Source organism: Lethenteron reissneri, chromosome 45 (assembly GCF_015708825.2).
Source record: "Lethenteron reissneri isolate LAM-NWPU_2019-01 chromosome 45, ASM1570882v1, whole genome shotgun sequence".
Lineage (NCBI taxonomy): Eukaryota > Metazoa > Chordata > Hyperoartia > Petromyzontiformes > Petromyzontidae > Lethenteron > Lethenteron reissneri.
In genome coordinates this window covers 4444181-4460485 of record NC_083823.1, presented here as the reverse complement: position 1 = coordinate 4460485, position 16305 = coordinate 4444181, and the positions used below count along the sequence as shown (strand labels likewise).

The window sequence follows — 16305 nt, the reverse complement described above, 5'->3', positions numbered from 1 at the left end:
CTTGCAGGAGCTGATCGAAAGCCTTTGTTGTTGGCTGTGCTGTGTGAGAGCGTTGCGTTCTCCAGCCGCCTCGCCCTGCATTACCGTCGTCCTTGGCTCCTCCGTTGTTTATTTTAATTGTACACTCGTATCAAAGAGCAGCAGCGGCGGCGGTGACGGTAGTGATGATAGCGATAGTCGTAATCTTATATAATAATAATAATAACACGACTACGGTGGCAGGAGTAGCGAAGGACGAGGCTGTCGCGAGAGAGCCGAGGCGAGCGACGCGGAGAGAGCGATGCGAGGGTACGGAGCGCCAATCTCACCGCGGTGATTTCCTTTGCTTTGCAGTGCCTCCGGTGCGAGCGTGGTTGCCATTGACAACAAAATCGAGCAAGCCATGGTGAGTGTAAATCACGACACGCACGCGCAGGCGCACAAACCATAGCACATGCGTTGCCACACACGTACGCACGCACGTACAAATACGCACGTACAAATACGCACGTACGCTCGTACTCTCATGCCGACGTGTGTGGACGTGTATGGCCGCACGCACTCGTGCATGCGCACATGCATGCGCACGCACATATATGCCCACAATCATATATAACCGCACTCATACACTGTCACTCACACGCTCTCATTCACATGCTCATATATATACCCACATAAGCATATACGCAGAGTTCCGCACACATGTACACAAAGACATAGCCACACTCGCATATACCCTCACGCATATAGCACGCAAAGACAAATAACCCCTGTTTAGCCTGGATAGGCGCCATGAGTGAGTGATATGGCCAGTACCATTCCTGGCCGCCTTTATCTCGCCAGTGCTGATGTTTACACTCCGCACCAGATGTACACACACACATACCGCACAATCGCAATTACATCTACAGTGTACATTGTCTTTACCTGCATGTGGTGATCCGTTGCTTGAATGTAAATGAATATGGGGCGATGGCGCTGCCTTGGGGCAGCATGTCCGCCTCTTGTTGCAAAGGTTCTGCAACGAGGTACCTTGGTGGCGAGATGTTAACTACCTCACCTGGTATACAGGAGGTCGTGGGTTCGATCCCTACCCCGACGCCTGTATATTTGGACTTTGAGTGTCTCTCTCTCCGTGGTCGCGTGGATTTTTCAACGGGTCCTCCGGGTTTTCCCTCATTTGGCTCCTGTACATTTCCACGTGATAAGCCACGTCTTTGAGCTATCTTTTGTGGCCAGGTCGCTTCTGCAAAAGAGATGTGTAGCTCAGTGGGGCCTTACACGGATAATATTTCAGTTTAGTTCCTGGTTCGAATCCAGCGGCAGCCCTGGTTAATACTGCGGATGTATTAGCCAATAAAATTGAGCGCCGTCTGCTTGACAGCGCACGTTAAAGATCCCATGACGTGCTTTTTGAAGAGTCGGCCGCGGTCCAAATTCAAAGCATTACCCCGTAAATTACCCAATTGGGATAACACTCGGCGTCCATTACCCCCTACAAACGTAATAAAAAAAATCCACGCATTTAAATAGAAATAATTCAGTTGAATAGTATGCGCTGTGTTTGCAAATTGCATGTGTTTCCATTGTGTCCTATATTCGTTACTTGCAAGTGTATGCAATGCAACTCAACAGTATTCCTCCACTGTATTTGTCAATGTTGCACGTGTAAGCTACTTGTATACAATACTCGGAGTGTAGTGACTGTGAATGATGTCACTGTGTGGTGCCGGGCCTTCGAGGCCACGGCGGATAATGTGTTAACATTACGTGTAGCCCGCTTACTGGGCGTAGTACCAGCCCTAGCGGGGCTTGGGTGAGCGCTGGTCAGCACAGAGGCACCACGTACAGTGTGCGGTGCGGGCTCCCGGTGAGGGAGCGAGAGAGTGTCAGCCAGCCAGGGTTACTTTGGGGCATGATATGCTGGTTGATCTGCCGACACGTGCCGGATGATATTGGAGGGAGGCCGCTGGGTGGTCACGTGGTATAGAAGAGCTCTCGGGAGCCTTCGGGAAAGGGCCAGAGAGATCTAGAAGGTGGGCGGGGTGAGAGGCGGAGCCAGCCCCAGCCCGGGCCGATATAACGGTGGCTCCGTGTGGGGCTCGGGGTTCTTCGGGTTGTTGGTGATGAAGATCCACGTCGGGTTGAAGAAGCCTCTAGCCATGCGGTCCGGGACCAGCTCGTGGTCCGGATCAGGATATCGGGACCGTGTCTAGTTCTTACCGTCGCGTGGTTAGATGGGCGTTCAACACCCGTGTGTAGATCACATTGTGTTGTGTTGGTGTTAGTGCGAATAAGAGTGTTAAGGAAACGTACGTAATGCATTTTAATAGCTTTAGCATAATTGTAGTAGATGTCTATTCTGTGTGCGTGCATAGATAGATGATATCTATAGATACGCTGCTATGTCATCTTATTAGGGCCATCCTTAGTGGGAGTGCGGGACCCGGGGCAAACCCAACTGTGTGGGCCCCTTCCATCTGACGACGAAGAGGGGCGGGGGGATCCCCCCCCCCTCCCCCCAAACCGCGGGGCCCGGGGCGGTTGCCCAAATTCGCCGTGTTCCCTAGGGCCTCCCCACCGGCGTGCGGGTGGTGGACGTTGTTTCACCATACTTCACCGCGCCACCCTATATAGTACTGTAACATGGTCTTTTAAATGAATACACGTGTCTTTGCGGAGATGCATGCTTGCAATTTACGTGGCTTAGGGAACGCATTGAGAGGCTAATGACATACATCTTCGAGGCTGTTAAGGAAAGTAAGTGGCTTTAGGCAGGACGCGTCATCGAGTCTCGACGGCCGGAGCGTTCGACCAATAACCCGAGTGGCAGCCAATAAATGGAACGCGTGCCGCCGAGAGTGCGTCCAGCGGAGAGATGGAGCGTTAAGATGAGCTCCGTGTCCGGGTGCCAGGCGGACGATTGTAGTGGCGGCGGTGGCGTCGCTCGATACTATAACGTATCTTGATTTGAAGCTTTCGTGACTGCAGGAATCCATACTCTTTGGTTCTTTCGGTAAAGTCACGTAGGTAAGAAAATACAATTTTACGGATGAAAAAAATAACTTTTTATTTTATAGTTTGCACCTACGTGACTTTACCGAAAGAACCAAAGAGTATGCTATAACGTATGTTCATTTAGAACTGAAGTACATCAGCCGCTTCGCGTATGAGATCACCCACTCTGCTATTATGTAATGCTGTGTCAGGGCCGCTGGGTAGCGAGGAGGGTGGGGCTAGGTGGGAAGGTGGTGGGGCTAGGGGGAGGGGTGGGGCTAGAGGGGAGGGGTGGGGCTAGGTGGGAAGGGGGTGGGGCTAGGGGGAGGGGTGGGGCTAGAGGGGAGGGGTGGGGCTAGGGGGGAGGGGTGGGGCTAGGTGGGAAGGGGGTGGGGCTAGGGGAAGGGGTGGGGCTTGGGGGAAGGGGGTGGGGCTAGGGGGGAAGGGGGTGGGGCTAGATGGGAGGGGGTGGTGCTAGTGACTGAGAGGGGGGAGGGGCCAGTGAGGGGGGGGGGGCAGGGGGGGTTTCCCCGGTGATGTCACCGTTGCCACGAGAAGCAGAAAGCTTTGGTGACGTCACGAGCCAGGTCCGCTACCCCATTGGTGGGTGGGGCGTTGGCTATTTTTGCTCTGCCTATAAAGGCGGTGGAGCCGAGTCTTCCGATGTTTAGTTTCCAGTGGAGAGGGGTGGTCCAGCCCCTGTCTAAACCCACTGCTGGTTAGGGGATCTTCCTCCAGGCGTGCAAGTCTGTTGGGCCAGCCGGTCGAGGGTAGACGTGGGAGATTATAGAGGAGATTCAATACAACGGATACGCCCAATGCTCTCTGCTACCCGCAAGGTGTCGTGTGTGCGCGTGTGTAAATATTAGTGTGTAGCACATTGGCGGAGATGTATTTTATTCCAAGTACGAATGCCGTGTGTGTGTGTGTATCAGAGACGGTCGTGTTAATACCGCGGGTGTATTGGCCGTGAGATGCGTGTTGTCTGCTTGAGAGAGGCCGTGACATTATTCGAAAAGAGTCGCGCTTTGTGTGCTGGCTTTTGTGGTCCAAATTTGCCAAATTTGGAAAAATGTAGCTGCAAAATATACTCGATTTGGATGAAACGTCGCCGCATCGCCTCTTGCGGTGAAAAGACTGGAGATCGACCGTCTGTGAAACGCAGCAGCAGCAGCAGAGAGCGTTGTGTCCATAAACATGACTCGAATACCAAATGTGCTCCTGATTTAATTTGATCTAAACAAATTGACGTGATGATGCGCCATTGGCAGCGGTGCACAATTAACAAAAAACGCTGCCTGGAAAAAGAACGAAAACAATCGGCGACGTTTCGGGCAATGACCCTTATCCATAGCACATGATTAAGTTGAGTTTTTTTTTATTTGATCGATGTAACGAGACTGAAATGTTGCTCTGCCTTTTCACTCTTTCTGTACTTACGTCATGAGCCGATGGTCGCTTCTTTTCGATGGGGCACTGGCATGGTAGTGGGGCGAAAGGCTTGCGCATGATCTGCGCACGCTGTGCCCGCACGTACAACTCTCTCGAGCGTACGCATATCCCCAATTGCGTGGACGAGTAAAACCAATTCTACTAATAAAAAAGCAATAAGCGACTGCACTGACAGTAGTGTGCGAGTACCATCTTCATACTTGTAATGGTACGTCTTGTCACAGGTGTGGGTGCCAGGGATAAGCTTGACACAACACCTTGTGGCGTCTGTTGGTATGGAAGCGCCGATGTGAACGCGGGCACCTGTGCCACGTTCGTCGAGTCTCACGCGTGGGGCACTGTGCGCTTACAGGGCAGCAGCAGCTAAAACTAAAACGTTTAAAAAAATAATAACAGATCTAAGACCCACAAATGATAGCTCGACAAAGTGGCTCATCATCACGTGGAAATGTATAGCAGCCGAAAACTCTGAACGCGTGACGCTGATTCTAAATGTGGAGGGGAAAAACGGAGGACCCGGAGAAAAATCCTCGCTACCACGTAGAGAGAGAGATACATGCAAACGCCAAATATACAACAGCAGGCGTCAGGGTCATGATTAAACCTACGACCTCCTGCGTACCAGGCGAGGGAGTTAACATCTCCTAGCCACCGCGGTACACCGTGTCCCTCCGGAGAGACGTGCTCCGGATGTTGAAACACACTCCGCTGATGATTGGACTTTGTCAAGATGACAAGCCATTAAGCTTGCTGTGTCGTGGATTAGCGGCGTAATTCCTGCGGCCCGAGTGGATTGTGCATTCGTGGTAGCCACAGCCGAGCTTAACCGCTCGCGAGAAGTGTGGGGTTGATAGTCCATGAGTTCAGATGTATCCCTTGTGGGTGCCACCTGTCGTTTGTTTGTGACCAATAGCAGTTAGTTGTGTGATAATCATTTCAAATGTCTAGGTTGTCAATGAATCCATTTTAATTATCCACATGTATAAAAACTAAGATTTTGCTGACTTACACGGTTCCAAAATTCTGCTGTGGCCCATGGACAACGAGGAGGAGCGTTTAGCCGGGGGAAGCGAGTTCGGTTTAGTGACGAAGCTCGTACAGGTGTCCAGTAGTGGCAAGACTACTGATAGATGTATTGCTCATTGGATTGCTCCAGTCTAAATAAATATTCTGATTCTGACCGTACGTACACATACAGCCCAATTGTCAGTCCGCTGCTGGATGAGGTTCTCCCCATGCCGTGCGAGCCGTCTTGGTTATTTAACCATACTTCACCACGCTGGTCAGTGTGGATTGTTGAACGTGGAGAGCATTTACGTTTGAGCATAAGTACAACAATTCATTTATGTGCACAGCTCGCTCCTGACAACTTATAGTGACATTGAGCGGTGTTTGAAAATATATTTTTTGCTCGGCATGTCATTTAAAGCAGTACAAGTTGAGATTTTATCTTGAGGGGTTGGGACGGGTGGAGTAGAGTGAGAAAAGAGGTTGGCAGGGAGGGGCGAGTTCACAGAGTGTCTTTAAGAGTGTGGGTGCGATCTTAAGATGTTAACTCCCTCACCTGGTCCCCATGTCGTGGGTTCAATCCCTACTCTGACGCCTGTTTGTTTGGAGTTTGCATGTCTCTCTCTCCCTCCCCGTGGTCGCGTGGATGTTTCTCCACTGTTTCCCTCCACATTTAGAATCAACATTATGCGTTTCAGAGTATTTGGCTGCTTTAAATTTCCTCTTGATAAACCATTTCGTCGAGCTATCATTTGTGGCGAGGTTGCTCCTGAAAAAGAGCTCCTTACCTGGTAAAATAAAAATTGTTTAATTTGATAGTTTTAACTGATTACTGCCCCCCCCCCCCTTCCCCGTTGTGCCACACAGGACCTGGTGAAGTCCCACCTGATGTATGCCGTGCGGGAGGAGGTGGAGGTCCTCAAGGAGCAGATCAAGGAGCTCATCGAGAAGAACAGCCAGCTGGAGCAGGAGAACCGCCTGCTCAAGAGCCTGGCGAGCCCTGAGCAGCTGCAGCAAATCCAGAGCCAGATTGTGAGCGTGCCGAGTGGCGGCGGGGGCGCCCAGCCGTCTACGCCGGGCGGCGGAGTCCCAGCGGTGGGTGCCGTCGCGGCCCCGCCGGCCGCTGCGGCTCCCGTGACAGCCGCCCCGTCGGCCACGGCGCTCCCGTCCGTGTGAGGGCTCCCGTCCGCCGGATGCTGCCCCCCCCCCACCACCCCCGACCCCCTACCGACCCCAGGGCTAAATTTCAGCTGGGTCTGTACGGTATGGATCGGCTGCCCCAGAAAATCTTTACACGCCTAGCACGCAGCGTCCAGCTATACGTATCGCTACGGTTGTGGCTCCTACTGACGTGTGCCTACTCCCAAGTCCATCAGCGGGCCCGGAATGTGTTGGGTGAGAAATGAATCCCTGCTCCCCCAACCAGGGGGGGGGGGGGGGGGGGGCTGCCTCTTGAGAGACGACGGAGCACAGACTGACAGCCACTCCTCCTCTTCCTCCTCGTCGCAAATTGCAATAGGATTCTTTGTTTTTTTTTTACCCACGTGTCACTCCGCCGCCTGAGCTTACAAGGACCTGACAGCCATCTGTTACTGTGATGACATGTACATAAACATAGTTATATGAAAGAAAAAAAATAAGTAATTAAAGGTGACTGATGTACTGTATATTGAATGCTAGGCTACGTGTTAATTGGTGCCCGTGCTTCTGATGTGAACGAGCCGGCAAAGGGCAAGCCAAGCAGAGAGAGGGCCCCTTCTGAAGAGTTGGGATTGGGATCGAGCCGAGCTGTGACCATGCGAAACTGAGCCACCTACGTACATACATTCGTCCCTGGCGCATAGCTGCCAACGCAGCGGTGCGTGGAGACACGTTAATCCACCCTCGCTAAAGCCCTTAAAATTCCTCAAGCGGGACGTCACATACACACGATGGGACACGTCGGGTGTCCACGATTTGTTCAATTTTATGCTCGTGTCACTTTAAAAATATATTTTTTTTTTGTTCCTCGTGGAGGTCAATATTTCTCTGTCCCCATAGCGGGTGCAGCAGCAGCAGCGTCGTGTAGCATGTTGCGTCGCATAGCACACGTCGGGACTAGCGCGACAAGCGTCGCTTCCAGCAGCATGAAGCTAGCGCACGCTACCTCTACGTGCCGCTACCAGTTGCGACCGAGGCCTTTTCAGGAACTCGTGAGCGCGTTTTGCTCGAATTTCATTGGTAAGAAAAAGGTAAAGTCGGTGGTGACTTCGGAAGAGGGGTCGTATCGCACAAATGCACCTAGGGGTCCTTGCCGCAGAGAAATGATCACTTGCAGAGTGTCCCCCGTCACCTTTTCGGGGATTTAAATATAGAATGGTACAAAGCAGTCCGGTGCCCTCCCCTGCATCTCCCCCCCCACCTTGCGGTTTGTGGGCTGAGCAGGAACGCGTCGTCCTTGTAGCATCACAAGTGTGACTTGTCGCTGGGTACACACTTTATGGGCACAGCACACGGTGACGATAGAGTGAACAGGTTGTATAAGAAGTGTATATTCTGTACGTTATGTATGTACTGTATGTAAAATGTTCCTTTGGACAGAAACATGTAGATACGGTCAAGTGTTTCAAATGTTGTGCACTTGAATGGCAGTTAAAGTTCATTGGCCAGTTGCAGTTGTGCAACATTTTGTAGTCGGATTAAGGTTTCACTTTGCCCGTTTCTCTTCTACCAGTACGCTCTCGGTTCTCTGCCGCCGTCTCTCATGTAACCAGTGCTACGAAACTTGAAACACATGAAGACAAAAAGATACGTTCATAAAAGGAAGAACATTCAACCAAAGATGCCAAGAGCACGCTCAGCAAGTTGGGTTCAACCTTTTTTTTCGTTCATCGCCTCTCGTGAAACGCGGAACCGGCGTAGCTCCGTCTGCTGCGCGTAGCTTGCGGCTCCCCCGGCCGCCTGAGACCGTTCTATTTATTCGTGGCCTTTGCGTAGGCCCTGTTCGTCGCACGCGGCCGCACGGTTAAGCGACACAGGCACTGAGCGTCTCCTCCAAAGCCTGTGGATTGTTCTCAAGTCGTTGCTGATTTGCGCCGCTCATCACTCCCACCCACCATTCCGTCTCTCTTTCTCCCTTGTTTTGTTCACACCACCGCACCCGTTCCACTTAAGTTATTTTGTACTGCTTACATAACCTACTAATCCCCTCTCGCGCGCGGTATTGACGATGCGTGTTTGTTACTGTAACAATGGGAATGAGTTAATAATGTGCAAGAGACCTTCTCCACCTGCTTGTAACGCAAGCCGTGAAATTAAATATCACATGACATGAGAAATGGTCGTTTCATTTTTTTGCGCAGAAATGTTTTTTTCGATAAATGCTCGGGACTCGGGTCGCAAAGCACCACTGGAAGTCGTCAAGGTGGTCGAGTGTCGTCGAAGCCACTTTCTCGTGTGCAGGCAAAGCATTCGGTTCGCGTGGAGTGTTGTGCGCTGTAACCAACATATACTTGTGAGGGGCTCACAAGTGACGCCATCACATCTATCCCCGCTGTTGAAGGAACGAAACAGGAGGATTTCTCCACATATCTGGCCGTCGCCTGATGATGTTATTTGTTATTACTGGTAAAATGTCGTACTCCGATTGTAAATGTTGTGGATTTATTCTCCAACACACCATTGTGCTGTACCAGTAACCAACTGGCACGTTCTGTTTAGGTGACAAACCTTACTGATTGGTGGTGGGTTTAACAACACATGCGATCCAACCTAAGAACATGTATTGTGGACATACAATGGTTCTTATGAATGCAGTTTTGAAATATTGCCAACCATGCAATCGGCTGCATATAGCCACCCTGCTTGTGATTGTGGCAAAATCCGTTGATGCCATCCTATCTCACAAACACTCTGCACCCTCCGCCAGTTACCACAGCTGCTGGAGACACGACCTCCTAGGCCTGCCCTGACAGTACCCACCATCTGCTGGTTAGGTCTTCTCTTCCTGTAGATCGCCACTCATGCAGACCACTCTAATGCCCGTCTTGGCAATCAGCCCTCCTGCGTCCTGCACACATTCCACCGTTTTTTTTCCCCTCATCGGCAGCACTTGCCTGTGAGTGTTCCCTTCCGAACTTCTGCATTGCTTATTCAGACTCGCAGCAATTCCTAGCGTAGATTTCAAACACCTGTGCTCAAAAGCGGCACGTTTGAGTCCAGATTTCAGATCCATACAGTAGCAGATAGTGCTCCTGCCTCAATTACCACTTTCCACTCAAGACGTCTCATTTCCAAAGTGGTTTCCATCGCCCGTCAAACACCTGCCCTGATAAAGCAATATTCGTCTTGACCTCACAGCCCTCTGAATTATGGATATTATTGCCTTTGTACAAGAGTCCTATACAACCTTATTTACTGCCTTGACTTAATGATTCTCCTATAGGAGGGTCGTTTCTAATTAGAAATCAGTTGTCAGGAAAACTTGAGGCTGAGGTTTCCAACCTCTGCCTAAAGACCGCCAATAACAGAATGGCTTTGACCAAAGACCTCGTCAACAAACCTGCATCTGCACACTCCCAAGTCGCATACATTTGTATCGCCTATCTGTCCCTGGGTTCTCTGCTGTGCTAACGCCATTTGTAAATGGTCAAGCACAACGTTAAACAAAGTAGGAGACCACACCATGGTGAATGCCCTGTCCTAACAAACTATTCTGATGTCTCCAACTTTTCATGCACGTTTTGAAGCAGCCACCATTTCACCTGGTATGCCAAAGCTGCTTGCAATTGATATTCGGTACATTTCAGGCTTGACTTCGGAAGGTATATTAAACTACAATATTAATAGAAAGCATTATTTTCAGCACCAATGAACAGTGTAGCATCGTTTTCCCCAGTGCCAGTTCATGCTGAACACTGCATGTGTGGATCCACAACTTAATAAGCAAATGTTCAGTCAGCACAAACATTCTCAGAATAACAGTTTAAAGCTGCCACGTAAAATTTAGCGAGGAAATATAGGCTTTTATTTGTCAGTTTTGAATAAATAGTAAATCACTTTCCATTGAAGGCACATTTGTGTTGTAAACATTTTACATGAACACTTAAAAGCATGCGTTTTAAAGACTGGCTTGGGTGTTGGGCGAGAGGCTGGGAGTGGGGTGGCGAGGCGATGGTGATGCGTTCCCACATCGTGGCAGCAGAAGTTGGTGGTGATGGGGGAGTAACTTCACAAGCACTGCCTCAATATCCACTCCTCACGCTCTGGATGATTTGGAAGACAGCTGTAAAGGACAAAAAAACAATTTACACTGAGGTGAGCAATTTTTCATTCATGTACACAAGTGCCTCACCTGGGAAGCCCACTGCTTTACATCATCCGTGTCCCAGGCTACAGATTGGGGCAGTGTCGTGGACAGCAGAAGGTATGTGGAGCAAAAATATATCAATCTCATGCTTCCCCACACCTATGTTCCCCGCCTTCAGCGTACACGGACAAGTGTGGTGAAGTATGGTAAAACATTACCCAAGTGTGAGGAGACACTCAACCAGCAGTGGATTGACAGGGCCGTGTGTACCTGTATTATATGCATGTTCCATAAAGTAGGAGATATAACTGAATTAAAACTTTAATCATGCGCAACTTATTTCTCCTGAGCATGCATTCACTGCGGTCGAAATGCATTCTTGGATGCTATACATGACTTGTACATTTTATCTTCTTGGTTCTTTCGGTAAAGTCACGTAGAAGGAAAATAATAAAATTTAAATAAAACATAATAAAATAATTCTCACGACGTTTCGGCCACAACGCAAGCAGCTGTCTTCAGGTGGAGAACAGGTCTGTCGAGAAGGCAGTCAGACTGAAGACGGCTGCTTGCGTTGTGGCCGAAACGTCGTGAGAATTATTTTATTATGTTTTGTTTTTATTATTTCCCTTCTACGTGACTTTACCGAAAGAACCAAGAAGATGAATCCCTGCAGTCACAAAAGCTTTAAATCGAAATTGTACATTTTATTTAATCCCGTAAACAATTGATATGTTTGGAAGGACATACTTTTTTCGGGGCATGGCCTGGGTGGATTTGGGAGTGATCAAAACGTTCTTGTGCAGGAACTAGACCGACTTGCTCACGTGGGACCGTGATTGGATGACATTGGCTTGGCGGACCCTTCATCCAGTGGTGGATAGCTCACGGCCAATACATTGTATCCTTCACGTGGAATTTACTATTTTGAATTAAACGGCGCTTATTAAGAGGAATTGACTGTAAAGCCAGGAATGTAATAAGATACTCGTGCGTTGCAACACAGCCAAGAGTGGACTACACCCAGTTTCTAAAACACGAGTCACCTGATAAATCTACCTGAAGCACACCTGGGGGCATTTTCACACCGTCACCATCCCACGGGGGTGCTAGGTCACGCAAACCCAGAACGCCAATCACTTCCCATGCGTCTCCGCCCATAGCTTGTGGGCGTTTCGGTCTGCCCGTGGTGACGCACTTCCCTGACCGTGTTGCGTGTGGTGTGGGGGTTTACCCATGCTGACGTGTATTATGCAAACATCGACGCGCGAACGGCGTCTGGTTTCGGGGAAAATCATCAACCACGTCAACGCGCTGACTCGGCCGTCGACTGCGACGCATTCTCACGGCTGTGTTGTGGTGCCAGTTGCAACTTGTTGTTGTTCACAGTTACCGAGCAAAGGCACAAAAAGCCAAATGATGATTGCTTGTGTTGCAGTCGAAACGTCGTGAGAATTTTATTGTTTTATATTTGTATTATTTTATTGTTTCCCCTTCGACGTTACTTTACAGAAAGAACCAAGAATATGAATCCCTGCAGTCACGAAAGCTTTAAATGCAAATTTAAGGTTGTAAATGCTTGGGAAACGAGAGGATGGGGGGGGGGAAGTCCAAAGCAGTGCTAAGAAAGAAGAAAAAATATTTGAACTGCCATGTGGTGGTTGAACACGGCGGATGAAACACAGAGTCCATCTGTTAAACCAGGTCATGAGAATGCCCTGGTTTTGGAGGAAGCTCTGCAACTCTTTTTTGCCAATCCACTGCTGGATGAGTGCCTCCCCATGCCATAAGAGTTGTGGTTATAGGACCAACTTTACTAAAAATCTGTTAGTGTGGGTTGTAGGCATGGGGCTGGGGGGGGGGGGGGGCATAGAACATACAGTACAATAATGGATTTTGCTGCACTGCACCATTGTCTACCACGAAGTCCTTGACCTCTGAAGTCAACGCACACTAGTTCCCTGCAGGGTCACAATGGGGACATGGTGTGGTGGTGTATTGATTAGCACACTGCGCTACGATGCCCGTGACCAGAGTTCGATTCCCGATCACGGCCAACATCTGGTGACGATCATCGGAATCGGTCCTGGGCCTCCCCTCGGTCGACTCAGCCTCAAATGAGTACCTGGTGCGGTGTGTAAACATCGCCACTGGGGACACAAAGGCGGCCGGGCATGGTGCTGGCAACCTACCCCCTTGGCAACCTACCCCCTGGTGTGCCGTGCCGACCTTCACAGGTGACACTCGCTGACAGAACTTTGCCCCGACAGTCTGTTAGGGCTATACGAGGAGGGGATCTTTGTTTTTTGAAGTCGGGTATGGTGGGGAGATCGGGTACCTGAGCCGCAAACCACGAACACGAAGAGTGCAATCAGGGCAGGGCTCACGGGCAGCCTCTCCTCCTGGGCTTTCTGCGGGGGACACAACACGGCTCAAGTTTCTCACTCGTCTCCAGATCAACAGATCTACACCACATTCTCTCACCCGCCCCCCTGTACTTCAAAGCAAAGGTTGGGGGGGGGGGGGTTGATATCTGTAGCGGTGTTGGACCTCGCCTTGCACTAACCCGCACTGACCACAGTGGTGAAGTATGGTCAAACAGCTCCAAAGACCGATATGGCGAGCAGGGGATGGAGTTGAGGTTTCACTGTTAAAACTCCCGTGTGGTTCACGTTTCGAAGCGAGTGTTGAGTATTAAAACCACATTGGTTACCGTGGCAATGCGTCACGTGCTCACCGTTAACAAGGTAACCACGTGCGCTGTGGTAAGGCGCCGTCCATAAATGACGTCACGCGATTTTGGACGATTGACCCCCCCCCTCAAATATTACGCCACAAAGCTCTGCCCCACCCAAAACAAAAAAAACATGCTTCAAATCGCTTTAAACTACTGTCATTGTAGTGCGTATTTAATGTGGCGCTGCACTCTGATGTTGTAGGAGAAAATATTTATTACAAAGTCTTTAATTAAGTAGAACGTGTTGTCTATCTATTTAAAGTTGCTCATTTTCATGTGACGTCACATTTCTCAACCCCCCCTCACTCGTCACACATCGTCACAAATGTCTGACCCCCCCCCCCCAGGTACGTGACGTCATTTATGGACGGCCCCTAAACGTTGACACGTGAAATGTAACGGTCGCGACGCAACGTTCACACGTAGCATGGTCACTTGTGCCGAGGTCACGTGGTGACGCGGTCACTTCTACCGAGGTCACGTGGTGACGCGGTCACTTGTACCGAGGTCACGTGGTGACGCGGTCACTTGTGCCGAGGTCACGTGGTGACGTGGTCACTTGTACCGAGGTCACGTGGGGACGCGGTCACTTGTACCGAGGTCACGTGGTGACGCGGTCACTTGTACAGAGGTCACGTGGTGACGTGGTCACTTGTACAGAGGTCACGTGGTGACGCGGTCACTTGTGCCGAGGTCACGTGGTGACGCGGTCACTTGTACAGAGGTCACGTGGTGACGCGGTCACTTGTACAGAGGTCACGTGGTGACGCGGTCACTTGTACAGAGGTCACGTGGTGACGCGGTCACTTGTACAGAGGTCACGTGGTGACGTGGTCACTTGTACAGAGGTCACGTGGTGACGTGGTCACTTGTACCGAGGTCACGTGGTGACGCGGTCACTTGTACCGAGGTCACGTGGTGACGCGGTCACTTGTACCGAGGTCACGTGGTGACGTGGTCACTTGTACCGAGGTCACGTGGTGACGTGGTCACGCGACATGCGGTTACGCGCTCACTAGCGAAGTTGGTAACGTCGGTCACGTGGTAACTTGTACCGACGGGGTAACGTTGGTCACGTGGTGACGTGGTGACGTTGGTCACGTGGTAACTTGTACCGAGGTGACGTGGTAACGCGCGATGTGGATACGCGCTCGCAAGCGAAGTTGGTAACGCGGTCTATAACGTTGTGAAAGTGGTAACTTGCAACAGGGGTCACGTGGTGACGGTGGTAACGTTGGTCACGTGCAGGGAAACACTCACGGAGCTCTTGGCGACATGTCCGCGCTGCGTGATGTTCTTGCTGTAAGCTTCGTTCGCCACGCGAATCCTCTGTTTCGCCACCATCGTCTGCATCAAACACAAGAGCCTCCGTAAACCTCACGGTTACCTCAAGGGGTTACCGCGGAGTAATCTCAGTTACCTCGCAGCAATCGCGAATTTATCGCAGCAGGTAACCTCACAGTAATCCCAGAGTAACGTTGGCAGTTGCCTCAGAGTAATCTCACAGCCATGTAAGAGTAATCTCAGAGTAACTTAGGCAGTTACCTCCGAGTAATCGCGGAGTAATCTCACAGCTATCTCAGAGTAATCTCGGAATAATCCCGCAATAATCTGAGTAATCCCAGAGTTACCTCAAATGAATCGCGGAGTAACCCCCAAAAGAATCCCACAAGAATATCTTAATAATCCCAGAGTTACCTCAAAGTAATCGCGGAGTAACCCCAAAAAGAATTTCACAATAATCTTTGAGTAATCAGAGTTACCTCAAAGTAATCGTGGAGTTACCTCGGAGTAATCCCTTTTTAACCCTCAAAGTAACCCCACAAGAATATCTTAATAATCCCAGAGTTACCTCAAAGAATCCCACAATAATCTCTGAGTAATCCCAGAGTTACCTCAAAGTAATCGTGGAGTTACCTCAAAGTAATCCCACGATAATATCTTAATACTCCCGGAGTTACCTCGGAGTAATCCCTGTGTAACCCTCAAAGTAATCTCACAAGAATCTCAAAGTAATCCCCAAGTTACCTCGGAGTAATCGCGCAGTAATCACCAAAATAATGACACAAGAATATCTTAATAATCCCAGAGTTACCTCAAAGTAATCTCAGAGTTACCTCAAAGTAATCCCACGAGAATCTCAAAGTAATCCCATAGTTACCTCAAAGTAATCCCACAACTATCTCAAAGTAATCCCACGAGAATATCTTAATAATCCCATAGTTACCTCAAAGTAATCCCATAGTTACCTCAAAGTAATCCCACAACAATCTCAAAGTAATCCCATAGTTACCTCAAAGTAATCCCACGAGAATCTCAAAGTAATCCCCAAGTTACCTCGGAGTAATCGCGCAGTAATCACCAAAATAATCACACGATAATCTCAAAGTAATCCCACAGTTACCTCAAAGTAATCCCACGAGAATCTCAAAGTAATCCCATAGTTACCTCAGAGTAATTCCCAAGTTACCTCGGAGTAATCGCGCAGTAATCACCACCAAGACGGTAACGCTCGACTCTGACGACCGTTTAAAGAGACGCACCCTCTCACCGCCGCGTATCGCTCCGACACGATCAAGTAGTGCGGACGCGAACCAACGAGCGCGGCCGACGGCCGAGGTTGAAGACGACTTCTGCCGCGAGGTTACCGTCGAACGTTCCTCAACGTCGGTGGACGTCGCAGCTGGACGCGAACGAACGCGCGGTAACGGGAGTCAGCCTGCGCTTCCGTCCGTCGATGTGGACAGGAAGTGACGGTGGAGGGGGGAGGCGCCGCTTCGCATCCACTTCCGGAGGATGGCGTATCCGTGCGCGCCTCGATGACAACGTGTCAGCCGGCGCTACT

General features: G+C 50.1%; 2 protein-coding genes across 9 annotated transcripts in view; one reads left to right on the top strand and one right to left on the bottom strand.

The window, feature by feature from the left end:
• The window catches only part of LOC133353829 (TSC22 domain family protein 2-like), a 102906-nt gene extending 95800 nt beyond the window's left edge, over positions 1-7106 (top strand). For both annotated transcript variants that reach the window (XM_061570251.1, XM_061570252.1), the window contains 2 exons: positions 334-385; positions 6304-7106. In XM_061570251.1, coding sequence (XP_061426235.1) covers positions 334-385; positions 6304-6612 — 361 coding nt within the window. In that variant the 3' untranslated portion in view covers positions 6613-7106. The remainder of the gene's footprint in view (positions 1-333; positions 386-6303) is intronic.
• A 3312-nt stretch (positions 7107-10418) lies between these two features.
• On the bottom strand, positions 10419-16247 carry LOC133353831 (stress-associated endoplasmic reticulum protein 2-like). Of its 7 annotated transcripts, none has more exons than XM_061570259.1 (4): positions 16109-16247; positions 14721-14807; positions 13062-13134; positions 10419-10699 (listed from the first exon to the last, which is right to left on the bottom strand). In XM_061570259.1, the coding sequence occupies exons 2-4, from the start codon at positions 14802-14804 to the stop codon at positions 10659-10661; spliced, it is 198 nt and encodes a 65-aa protein (XP_061426243.1). In that variant the 5' UTR covers positions 14805-14807; positions 16109-16247; the 3' UTR covers positions 10419-10658. The 7 variants fall into 7 exon arrangements, with proteins under 7 accessions (XP_061426243.1, XP_061426241.1, XP_061426244.1 ...); XM_061570257.1 differs by having other exon boundaries at positions 16004-16150; XM_061570260.1 differs by having other exon boundaries at positions 16012-16142.
• Between the last annotated feature and the right edge of the window lie 58 nt (positions 16248-16305).